The 12,929-nt window shown below is 37.5% G+C and overlaps 1 protein-coding gene and 1 pseudogene across 1 annotated transcript; both read right to left on the bottom strand.

Annotated features, from left to right (window-relative positions):
* Positions 1–275: 275 nt before the first annotated feature.
* Positions 276–4,940, bottom strand: LOC131316619 (short-chain dehydrogenase TIC 32, chloroplastic-like). Its single transcript, XM_058346053.1, has 8 exons — positions 4,456–4,940; positions 3,603–3,834; positions 3,372–3,451; positions 2,457–2,613; positions 2,190–2,268; positions 1,582–1,669; positions 749–795; positions 276–594 (listed from the first exon to the last, which is right to left on the bottom strand). The coding sequence occupies exons 1-8, from the start codon at positions 4,559–4,561 to the stop codon at positions 430–432; spliced, it is 954 nt and encodes a 317-aa protein (XP_058202036.1). The 5' UTR covers positions 4,562–4,940; the 3' UTR covers positions 276–429.
* A 1,408-nt stretch (positions 4,941–6,348) lies between these two features.
* LOC131316622 (short-chain dehydrogenase TIC 32, chloroplastic-like) lies at positions 6,349–12,758 on the bottom strand (annotated as a pseudogene).
* Positions 12,759–12,929: the final 171 nt, after the last annotated feature.

Genomic DNA, 12,929 nt, shown 5'->3' with positions numbered 1-12,929 from the left:
TCGTTATACATAGGCCTATATTCAATTAAATTGGTTTTTTAGAAGGACCCCAAACAAAATGGACGGCTCCGACCATCTTTGTGATATCCGAAATGGTTCTCAAATTGATCTGTACGCATGGGTACAGATGTGGGTTCTGTACCCATAGCAGCAATGCATACGATGACACATTGACACCCGATGAGAGGGGTTTGATTGCTAAATCATGTTAATATGCAATCATTCGGATTTTCAGCCGTTGGATTACATCCGGAAGTTTTTTGAGCTTAGTTATATAACCAAGTAATGATGTGTTTCATTCAAGCTAATAAAATCAAACAATACAACATTGTAGACATAAAAGTACAGTATCTGTCTGTTCGGAAAAAAAAATACTTAAACTCTTGGAAAATTTCACAAGGCATCACAGATATCGATTCAACAAAGCCATCACTTGGGATCTGTCAAGCCCAAGCTGAAGTCCCACAATTTCTTTGCCAGTTCTTCATCTTTAGCCAAAGCGATTGGTTTTGCTAGGTTATTGTCTGAAAAGTACTCCCCACTCACCCCCTTCACTTGCGGATGCAATGCCACGTAGCATGTGGTTGCCGCTCCCTAAAACAACAATGAACAAAATTACTAGTTAGCAAACCATGTCACCCTAATATCCTAAAAAAAAACATGCTAAACATCTCAAATTTTCCACATACAATGACTTTTTTTTCACAAGAAATGCTGTTCTGCATCTTACATAAGAGACAGAACTAACCTGTGGAATACTTTTCAAGAAACATTTTGCCACCGTTTTGAGCAAGCCTGCAACCAGACAGGAACCAAAACATTAATATACGCCAACATATTTATACTACTTTAGTAAAAGATGAACTTATAAGCCAACTTCGAACTATCCGTGGCTTATAAGTTATACATATTGAAAATTTCCGCCTGATAAGAAACAAAAACAAGAATAGAGCTGCATACTTTGTATTACTGTATTGTTTTCCAGAAATAACTTACATCTGCTACTAGTGTTGGTTTCTGGTGTTAATTTACATCCACAAAGCTCTCTTGAATCGTATGCGATTATGCGGTCTCTTTCAATTCTAGCTAATGTATCGGTATGCGATTATGCAGTCTCTTTCAATTCTAGCTAATGTATCGTATGCGATTATGCAGTCTCTTTCAATTCTAGCTAATGTATCGTATGCGATTATGCAGTCTCTTTCAATTCTAGCTAATGTATCGTATGCGATTATGCAGTCTCTTTCAATTCTAGCTAATGCTTACAATATCATGGAGTCCGGTGAACTGGAGTACATCCACCATTCCTGTTCCACATGGTTATATGCTTTCTCCCAAAGCATTCTAAGTAATAAACTCTTTGGGATGCAGTGGGGAACTAAGTTCTAATACAATAAGAAACAAATGAAACTGCATGGCCAAGCTTTCAGATAAAAGCAAATTAGGAAGCCCAAAAAGAGATCCTTAAAATGTAAATGTCTCCGCATGGTATTGAACAGCTACCAATTCAACAAATATATGTTCTGAAATAGTATGTTTCAAGAACATAACCATATAGAGTCCAAACGTCCAGAGGTTTACCATTAACAATGCTATGGTGACGACGCAGAAGGTTGGTGGCAATGACTCCTGGATGAACTGAATTAGCAGTAATCTCCACCCCTTCTTCCTGGTTAATTGTCAAAAGAAATCATCCACGAGGGCTTTTAATAAATCAAGGTATTGACAAGTATAAAATCATTTTAATATCGAATAGTTAATGGGTCAATCTCTCCCTTTGAACAACTTAGGCTACCGATATGCTACCATTCAAACAAGGCTGTTCCTGAGTTCAACAAGTGATGGCTCTAAGGGTTCTCATATTTTCATTCTTTATCTTTATTTTGAATGGATATCTAATAACAAATATGTCTCATAGCTAAACAAATGTCCAATTCTTGTTTAATAGTCTTAAGAACTCTGATATTGATCAAAGTGGAAAGTGCAGATGTGCATACCAAAATGCAGACACTAGACGCACACGGGAAGAACATGGTTCAAAATGTTAATGGCACGGAAACAGCTGCCTTGTACTAAAAAGCTTGGTTACCAATTGGTCCAATTCATAACAAGACCTTGATGATGTGCGATTTGTAATTATCTTGATATCAATTTCTTGCTTAGTTGAGTAACAAGGATATATTGATTACCTTAAAGCGCTTTGCCAGCTCATTAGCATGCAATATGTTAGCAAGCTTTGATTGTCCATACGCATACATGGTGCGGAAGCTGAAAAGTAGGAAGTAAAACAAGGAAAACGGGTAATCGAGTCAGCTTTACAAATCTGATCAGCAGCTCAATTTTGAAAGTGCGACCCTATTGCCAGAGAAAAACTAAAATGATATAATTCTAACCAGGATCAAAGAAAATTAAGAGAAAACTGGAAAGGCAAGGAAAAAAGTGTTGTTCCTAATTACCTAGATTTGTCATTGATGTTGTCAAAACGAACTCCTTCAGGGAATCCGAACCGACGATGACCCTCTGATGACACAATCACAATCCTTCCTTCTTTCCGGCTTTCACGTGCTGTACTTTTCATGGTCTCCAACAAAAGATTTGTCAAAAGAAAATGACCTGTAAAAAGTCAACATTTATCCTTCATACGCAATGCATGTTGTTGTACATTTGACGAGAGGGTAGTATATAATTTAGTATCCTAGCTATGGGGTGAAAAATGGGAAAGAACAAAACATTCATGAGGAGGAGCTTTATGAAAATCACCGACACGAAAGCAAACAAGACATTGAGCAATTACAAGTATGGATAAACCCTGTCCCTCTCATTTACAGATGCTCTTAACAAAAGCACTAGAATAAATATGTGACAAAACTCAGAAGAGAAGAAGTACGATATTTTCAGTTTCCAAGTGAAGATCGAGTGATAGCACTCAATTATCCCTATTCATACTTGATGCAAGGACCAAAACCATACGAGGGAGAAAAGGAAAATGACGATAGAAATAATCGGTTATGCTGGAGCCTGGAAGGTGAGTAAAGCTCGATGACCTGGTAAAAACTAATGTCATAATGTGTGGTCTTCCCTTCTTTTTCTTTTCTTTTTTTCTATCTTATTTCTTTCCCACAAAGTAGGACATTCTCCATCCGCCTGCTAATAGCAGATGGAATAATCTTAAAGCTCTGAAAAAACTGCATTGATCTTTTTAATGAATCTAAGTTGGAACTCCGATCATTTAGGAAGTGAATCCAATTTACATTCGAAACTCCTATCCTGCTTCTTTAGAACATTTTGTAGCCATTGAGCAGACATGCTGTTATAACAATTTTAAAGCACACAACAAGATTTAAAAAAACCCAATAATGAATGATTCTCACCTATATGGTTAGTTCCAAACTGCAGTTCAATATTGTCTTGTGTAAGCATGAAAGGGGGAGCCATGACCCCTGCATTGTTACTTCCAACAACAAAGAAAATATTTCACTCCTCGTAAAGTTCAAAAACAAACGGCAAGGTCCATAATAAGTTATCCATTTCGCATATTTAAAGAGGACAAAAACCGAAGCTAAATGAGAGAGCAGCATATTCAATTGTTTCGTTATGCTTACATGAGGAGGTTTAAAGGAAGGCCCAAGGACTTGTATTCCGAACCGAATTTCCTTACAGACGCCATTGAACCGAGATCTAGCTCCATAACATCAAGTCTAACATTTGGGTTTTCCTTGAGTATAGCTTCTTTGACCTTTCGACCCGTATCAGTATTTCTAACTGCCATAACCACATGTACACCACGCAAGGCGAGGACGCGAGTAGTCTCTGTGCCAATACCACTTGATGCCCCTGAAATTGGATAAAATATAAACAATGATACCATCCAATAACCCCAATTCCATGAGGGTCTGAAGTCAACATCAGAAGAACAGAATCTAGTAGAACTTCGTATTCTGAAAAGACACCACTTTACTCAAAAGAATACCAAGTACCAAGCAAATAGGTAAATAGACCTCAACAAGACCATTTTTACAACTCACCAAATTCTTTTGGGAGTAATTTTTTTCGATAAAATAGTTGGCCAAATCTTTTTATAAGCACATGTGGCTCTTGCGATCATTCTTCACTGAGTTGAAAGATTTTTAGCGACTTCAACAGCAACCAATTAACAGCACACCCCAATGGTAGAAGTGCTTCCAACAGTACGCATTGCTCTTACACAAAAGATGTACTTAAAATAAATTTGGAAATCGAAGTTGATGACCCAAATTCCATCAATATCTCCCATCTGATCAATATATAGCACACTTATGACTTGCACACAAATAGGAAGACAAGTCGAGTAATTTCTCCTCATATATAGCCATGTTCTTGAATCAGAAGCATCGAAATAGTTGATATTCCAACAAACTCATCACACACACACACACACACACAGAGAGAGAGAGAGAGAGAGAGAGAGAGAGAGACCTGTAACGATGGCAGTGAGGCCAGTTCCATCAATTCCTTTGGTAACTTCCTCAGCTGTAGAACAGGCTGAGAAACCAGAAGGACCTTTTCTTCCAAGAATCCACATTTTGCTGCTCTGATGTGATTCCCACCAAAAACCCAAGTTAAACCCCGATTTTGTAAGTACTACTCTACAAAACCAATGCAAGGTTGTGTACACTATATATAGGGTCTGTCTCAATGTAAATTTTGGTTTATAGATTTATATATTGTGTTTTCTTGCAAGAGGGACAATTTACTGAATATATAATGTTTTCTTGTAGGAGGGACAATGTTTTCTTGCAAGAGGGACAATTTATTGTATATATAAAGTTTTCTTGTAGGGGGGACAATGTATTTTATATTTTGATTTAGTTTCAGGACAACATGGTCTTCAATCAACTAATGGAAATGCCCATGGAGGCAATACGGGCCCACGATGTTTATCTTATTTGTTTGTAGATTCAAAAACAAAACAAACAATGAAATAAAACAATGAGACATGATAACTAAACGGTCCCTTATTCTTATCCTAAAACAACAAATAGAACCTGTTGGTTTATTTTCTTATTTCTTGTCTTAATCAAACACAAAATAAGCAGATAAAGCAATAAGATAAAATAACCAAACAAGCCCGTAATCTTATTCTGATGACATCGTGGTGGTTGGTACGTACATTAGAATTGTCAACTCTTTTAGTTTGTTTGTTATGTGCAGGCCTAATTCGTTGTAATAATTTTAGATCAATCCAAAGAAACGCAAATCTTCCTTTTCTTAGAAATCTAGCTGCGGTAATCCCCTAACATCATCGATGACCTATAGTGGTTCAATGTACTTGACAGTTGTTTTTCTTGATTTCACTTGAAAGCCCATTTTGTTACTCCTCTTTTCTCCATGGAAAGAACATACCTAATTATTGAATAGAAGCGAAGAAGCAATAGATTGGAAACAAATTAGTATTGCATATTCATGAAGTATCACCTGCACATTTAAGCAATGTAGTATTTAGTATAGCATATTCATGGTTATCGCGAGAGTGGACCCCCTATACTGATTCTCTCGATCCTCTGTCCGAAGTCCTCTCTTTACTTTTCCACCTCTCGATCACATGATTATCGATGGAAGAACTGCTTGAGGCGCTTATAGAACTACAATGCTTAAGCTAAGTGCCAAGAACTGAAGAAGACAATTACCCTTTTAAAAAGCTTCTTCCATGGTTTCAGTGTTTAGAAAGGGATTGTCTGCGAAAGGCAACAATTCTACTGTCTCTTCCTTTTGCTGCTTGATTACCATTTTAGAAGAGTGTAACATGCAATAGAAAATACGAATAGGGCAGTCGAAGGAAAAAGAATCTACCAAATCACTGCAGAGACCCCTCTTTTGAATCCAAAACAGCAAAGATTAAAAGCATGAGAAGATTGGTACTACAAAAGCATAGGAAAAATCAAATGGAAAGACAATTTCATGGAACAAGGGTAGTTGCTGTCCTCTCCAAACGGGACCCTTTTCAGGTCCAGAGAATAAGCTGTCGGACAATTCGTTGTGTAGATTCTGTGGAAGATCATATCATCCCTGTAAAAAATCAATTTGAACAGCAATCTGTAACCAATATGTCTTGTGGCCTTTTGACATTGCCCTATTTTCGTGTCTAAACCTCATTTTTGCGGGTTACAGCATTGTCTTCCTCTCTACTCACAAGTGACTCTTAATGTTTCTTTGTATTTGACAGAAACAAAGGCAAAGTTACTTGAAGGAAGGAGAAGTCTCTGATCTTGCGCCATATTGTTTCACTCACCTAACTTACATGAACTGCCGGAAATTTTGAAACTATATGGCCTGTATGAGAATAACTAGACTGCCTCAATAAGAATTAGGTGAAGACAACAATTCAGGAATTTTTATTATAAGCGCCTTTACAAACAAACGACAATCTACACACAAACTATATAATACAAGAATTCCAGAAATTAAATGTGATACAAACGGGTTTCATAAATAAAAAAAAATTACGGACAAGCTCACAAAAGCAGGGCAGCAATCAATTCGGCAACAGGCTTCACTTGGTATTTGTCAAGCTCAAGCTGAAATCCCATAATTTCTTCGCTAATTCGTCATCTTTAGCCAAAGCACTCCGTTTTGCTAGATTACAGTCAGAAAAATACTCTCCGCTGAACCCTTTAACTTGCGGATGCAATGCCACGTAGCATGTGGTTGCCGCTCCCTAAAACCATAAGGAACAGAAGTAATTAGCAAATTATCACTATAGAATTATTCTAACAAAAGTGCTAAACATCTCAAAAATTCAAATACTTAAATTTCTCTTGAGAAATGTGGTGCATCTGGCGTCACAGACACAAAACCTACCTATTGAAGATTTTTCCCCATGTATTCAGCAATTGTCTTCACCAAACCTACAACAAAGACAGTTACCAAAGCAATTACTATATACCCAAGACAATACGAACACTTCTAGTAAAAGAGGAAACTTATGATCCAATTTGAACAATCTGTGGCTTATCTTGAAGATGACCTGTCAGATAGAATATATTTCTACCCATACTTATCTAACAGAACACATCCCGTAATTTTCTTATTCTGCAAATGCATGAGAAAACATAAAAGAAAACATTGGTCCCATATTGTTTTGATATTGATGTTTTCCGGTTTTTTCAATCTACCACAAAAAACATGGGACCTGCATGCTACTATGACCGGAATATTTCTTGGCAAAAACTCAACAACTTGAATGAAGGCTCAACCTACATGGCCCAAAGTGTACAAATCTAAGTTACTACTAGTAGCCCACAAGAATTTAGGTACAAAAGACTTTACTTCTCATCTCCCATGGATGTAGTGACATCACATATCACAGTTAGTTTCTGTTAATTGTAATAATTTGATGTTTAGAATAGTATCTTAAAAATCATCTCTTGAAAGCTTGTACGTGCTCTTATAGTCGTAGTGATACTGGACATAGGTGCAAACGAACCAACAGAAGAAAGAAAGAGAACTAATAAAACAAAACATTCCCTCTAAACTCAATACCTACTCTTAATCTGAACAGTACCTAACAATGAAAACAAGCATATGAACAGAAACCAATCCAACAGATACTCAGAAACACATTTTAAAACTATGGCTATATAACATTCAAAGGATCAGAGGTTTACAACTGAAAATGGTATGTTGATGCAGAAAGTTGGTTGCAATGGTTCCAGGATGAAGTGAATTAGAAGTTATCTCAACCCCTTGTTCCTGATAAATTGCAAAAATGAATACAACGTACTGTGTCATATTCTGCCGAGCATATTATCATAAAAAAAAACTGAATAAGAAAAGTGCAAGCAATTGTTCTCATGACCAATTAATTGTAGGTGTAGGTGATTCGTCGCCTAAGTTAACGTACTGCGATCCCGTTCCCGTTCCCGTTCCCATTCCCGATCCATAATCCTGGTAACCCTGCCTCTACTTTCTAGTAGTTACAAGGTTCAGTGATTCTCAATATTTTGCAGCCTATACCTATTATTCTGTTTTTTTTTTTTTTGAACAGTAAAAGACAAAGGGAAAATGTAGCTATTGTTCTTTGAACAACTAATCCTATCAAAATTGTAAAATTCAATTTAATCCGTAGTAATTATGACCAGAAAAACCAAGCTGGTGTTCCTAAGTCCACTAAACGATCTTTATGGCAAGCATGATAGAATTTCATTCCGCGGGCTCTTTCATTTTCATATGTTTTTCTTTTCAGTGAAAATCTTCTGCATATGTATCATGGCCGAATAAATATTCTGTTTCCGGTCCTTGTTTCAAGACCCATTGTCTTGAGAATTTGCTCAAGTGGAAAGTACCAGATGTGCATTACCAAAATCAGATGGACATGGGAAGAACATGGTTCGAATAATTCATGTACAAAGATATACTATTGGATTGACATTTATTAAACTGCTGCTCCTTACAACAAAGCTTGGTTATCTGTTCATAATGAGACCTTGACGATTTACAATCATCTCTATATCAATTTCTTGGATAATTGAGTAACAAGAATATATTAATTACCTTCAAGCGCTTTGCCAGCTCATTAGCATGCAATATGTTAGCGAGCTTTGATTGTCCATAAACAGACCACATCCGGTAACTGAAAAGTAGAAATAGGAAAATAGTTTATTGCGAGAAAGCTTTAGGAAATCTCATCAACAGCTCAATTTCGAAAGGGTAACCCAATTGCCAGAGCAAAAATGACATGAAGGGACAAAACTGTCCCTCCAAGTCATGCATAATGCTTGATTTGGACAGAACTTCCTCCCTTTCATGGACCTTTCAAAGGCAATTGCGCTACCTATAGTTTAAATAAAAAGCATAATATGTTTCGCATATGGAAAAGTTAAAACCAAATAATTCAAACCAGAATCAAAGAATCAAAGAAAAATAAGTGAAAGCTAAAAAGATGCAGAAAGTTGTCATAGTAATTACCTAGATTCGTCATTGATTTTTTCAAAACGAATTCCTTCACGGTATGAAAGCCGATGAGACAATGATGACACATTAACAATCCTTCCTTCTCTCTGGCTTTCAAGTGCCGTACTTTTCATGGTCTCCAACAAAAGATTTGTCAAAAGAAAATGACCTGTAGAAAGATAACACAGCAATGCACGTTTGCATGTGAGATGAGAGAGTAGGGTATCAATGTCGGACTTAGAGTGTGAAAAAAAAAAAAAAAAACAAACAAACAAACAAAACATATATACATGGGCAGGACCTATACAGAAATCACTGACACTTGCAAACTAGACATGTTATCATTTACAATTTGGGATAAACTCTCTCATTAAGCTACAGAAGCTCAAAAGCAAAAGTATGATGGATTTAGATTTAACAAGCTTTTTAACGGTAAGAAAGTAGATTTGGTTAGAAAGTAGAGTTTAACACGCTTTTTAACGCTTCAAACCACACTTAAACCGGATTTCGGTTGTGTCCGTGTTGAACCCGCAAAGTTTAGCATGTTTTCAAGTGTTAAGGATGCGCCCAGGGCGCAAGGGAGTGCGCCTAGGGCTCATCAAAATGCGCCCAGGGCGCACTAAAGCTGGCTAACAGACCAAACTTTGCGGGCTTGTCCCGGACACTCCGAAATTCAGATTTGTGCGTGGTTTGAACAGTTATTCAATCTACTTTCTATCCCAAGTAGTTTGGATAATTGTGTGGTAAAATTCAGAAGAGAGGACTAAGCAATTTTCAATTTCAAGTGAATATCCCTATTCCCTTGACAGAGCTCAATGGAAGAAAAAGATCCATGTAGCCGACCCCAAGTGATTGGGACATAAGGCTCGGTTTGGTTTGGTAAGTGAATATCCCTCTTGACCTTAGACGTAAAAACCGAAACAAACAAAGGACAAAAGGGAAACGATACGGTACAAAGTTAAAGCTTCAGTTTATACTACTGGCTACCAGGTGAGAAAAATTTTATGGATGATACGTGCTTACAACACCACAAGGGAGCCGTTAAAGTCAAAATTGCATTGCATTCCTCTGATAGAACTTGCAGTTATCGATTAAATGACAACCACACTGAATCTAATTTAGAACTTTAGTCGAGACGAAAACAAAATCTATTTCGCCTATAGCAATCTTGTGACCAGTCTTCTTAGCTTTCCGAAAGTTATTCTAAAAATTAAACAAACAGTTGCTGTTACTAAATTTCAAACATTTGTAACTGTCGAGCGCAGATGCTGTTTAACAATTTTGTAGCTCCTGACAAGAATAAACATCAAATGGTTAATGATGCTTAACAATATGGTTAGTTCCAAACTGCATTTCTATGTTGTCTTGAGCGAGCGTGAAAGGAACCATGGCCCCTGCATTGTTACTTCCACAAAATAAAGAAAAATATTTCAAATTTTATCAAGTTCCGAAAAGGTCCATAAGAGGGTTTGTATTTCCAGGCATTCAAAGAGTAGACCTAATTAATGAGACAATGATCATCTTCAATTACTTCTTTAAAAGATACTTACATAAGGATGTTCAAAGGAAGGCCCGAGGACGTGTATTCTGAAGCGAATTTCCTAACAGATGCCATTGAGCTGACATCTAATTCCATAACGTCAATTGTAGCACTGGGGTTTTCCTTAAGTATAGCTTCTCTGACTTTTCCACCCCCATCTGTATTTCTAACTGCCATAACTACATGTACACCACGCAAGGCGAGGACACGCGTAGTCTCTGCGCCAATACCGCTTGATGCACCTGAAATTCGACCAAGTACAAGCAATAAGATAATCAAGAACCCCAAATTTCACTATGTTTTGAAGTCGACATCCAATGAATGGATCATATATGTTGGAAATTGTCCCACATCGGCTTATTATCATCTCGAAAACTAGTATATGAACTTGGGCGACCTCTCCTCCCATTGCCAATTGGCATTGAGTTGGATGCTTTAACAATATATTATCAGATTAACCTCAAACTATAGAGCTATCAATGCAGAAGAACATTCAGATAGACATAAGCTGGGGAATGGTGGGGAAATGCCCCGACTGAAACAACCAAATTTGACTTTGGATGATCTTAACTGATTTAAAGCGATGCCTCAAAAGTGACCCTAGAAGGAGAAAGATGTAATTATCCATCTTCCACGTTCATCAAAAATTCACAGGCCTCTCATAAATTCACAGCTTAATTCAGCTGAATTACCTAGTGCCAGGAACTCAGCAAAACCACTGTACGACTCACCAATCATTTTGTGGATTTCTAATATTTTGGCCAAAACTTTTGATAATCACTATAAATTCTCACCAATCACAGAGGCAAGATCCTTTATGCCGAAAAATCTGTACCTTTGTAGCGAGGGGTTTTCCGGCCGTTGAATTGAAACAATAAAAAAAACACACAATCTAACGGCTGGAAAACTCTCGGCACAAAGGCACAGGATAATCTGTACCTTTGTAGCGAGGGGTTTTCCGGCCGTTGAATTGAAACAATAAAAAAAACACACAATCTAACGGCTGGAAAACCCTCGGCACAAAGGCACAGGGGTTTTTGGAACAGAGGAGATCGGACCCCCCGATCATGTTCTCTAATGTTAAACAGTGACCCCCCCAAAAAAATCACATTTGAGCAAGGGCTCGGGATCGGAATTTCTTTTTGTCATTGTAAACTCTTTCACTACATTGGAACTCTCATCGAGCTATGTATGTAAGCAAATGGGCCCAACCATGTAAAAATCACATTTTTGTCTCATTTTTCTCTTTGGCTCTGTTCAATTGCTGGGCGCGCAAGGAAAAGGAAGTACACGAATACATCTAACTTTCTTGATTTTTATGTGTTCAGTTAGCAGAAAGTTGTGGAACCAAGAAAAAGTAACGCAAAAACTGCAAGATTTTGCAGGAATTCTATTTTTCCACGAGTTTCCTATGCAATTAAAGTATCGTTTTCCAACCTTTCTACAAATTCTTTTATCAACTGAACCAAGAAAAAAACATTTCTTTTTTCTTTACTTCACTCCACTAAAACTAAAACTTTTCCCAGAACAATATCCCCCTATCAATTTCTTGCCAATTAAATCGAGCCTTTGGTGTGCATTAGTTTGTTGTTTACTTCCTTTTTGAGTAATGGAAAACAACATATGTATAGGTGTTTGTTTATGAGAGAGAGAGAGAGAGAGAGACCTGTAACTATAGCAGTGAGGCCAGTACCATCAATTCCTTGGGTAACTTCCTCAGCAGTAGAAGAGGCTGAGAACCCAGATGGGTTTTTTCTCCCAAATATCCACATTCTTGCTCTGATTTCTTTTTCTGATTTCTTGTTCTTCAAAAACTCAAACCAATTCCCACTTTCGTTTCTACTTTCAAATGCACTCTATACATAGAGGGAGCAGGGCGGTTCGACCTTTGTATGTCGGAGGGGCCTCTAAATAATACTACTACTATACACCACCCTGAAGTTCTCCTTAAGGACATTGTACCCATGAGCTTCTGAAAATTACCCTCTTCTCCCCAAAGGTTTATAGCCACAGTCTTAGACATAATCCTTCAAAATGCCCTATGCTCGCGCTCTCAATTCTCGTCGTGCGCTCGCACTTTCAATTCTTACACTCATGAGTTTTAGCTGTTTTGGAGATTTTTTAGAGACGCTTTCAAGTCCGCGCTCCCGCATTCACACCTGCTCACGCTCTATGTGACTTAGGGCATAGTACATCTTTTCCATCGCAGATAAGTCAAATAATAATAACAATAGATTATGCTAGTATGAAAAATCACAAAAAAAATGCCAATTTTAATCTTCTTTTAAACAACCCCCCCCCCCCCCCCCCCCCCCCCGAAAAAGCTCTCAAAAACCTCGCAAGCCAATTGTCACCCTCCACTATTTACTCAAACTTCATTACTTTCGAACCCATACACTCCATCGTGTCCCGACCGCGGTGTATGCATACACCAAGCCAAAATAAAATAATTGTGAAGATA

The sequence above is a fragment of the Rhododendron vialii genome, chromosome 2a, assembly GCF_030253575.1.
Source record: "Rhododendron vialii isolate Sample 1 chromosome 2a, ASM3025357v1".
In the NCBI taxonomy this organism is placed as follows: domain Eukaryota; kingdom Viridiplantae; phylum Streptophyta; class Magnoliopsida; order Ericales; family Ericaceae; genus Rhododendron; species Rhododendron vialii.
This window is presented reverse-complemented; position numbering and strand designations above follow the sequence as displayed.

What these genes read in the sequence shown, in the direction of transcription:
- LOC131316619 (XM_058346053.1), bottom strand. Translation starts at nt 4,561, where the DNA reads ATGTGGATTCTTGGAAGAAAAGGTCCTTCTGGTTTCTCAGCCTGTTCT. An exon ending in CTTCCTTTAAACCTCCTCAT is followed by an intron (nt 3,452 to 3,602) that starts GTAAGCATAACG and finishes TGTTGTTGGAAG; the next exon opens with TAACAATGCAGGGGTCATGG. An exon ending in TCACCATAGCATTGTTAATG is followed by an intron (nt 796 to 1,581) that starts GTAAACCTCTGG and finishes GTCTGGTTGCAG; the next exon opens with GCTTGCTCAAAACGGTGGCA.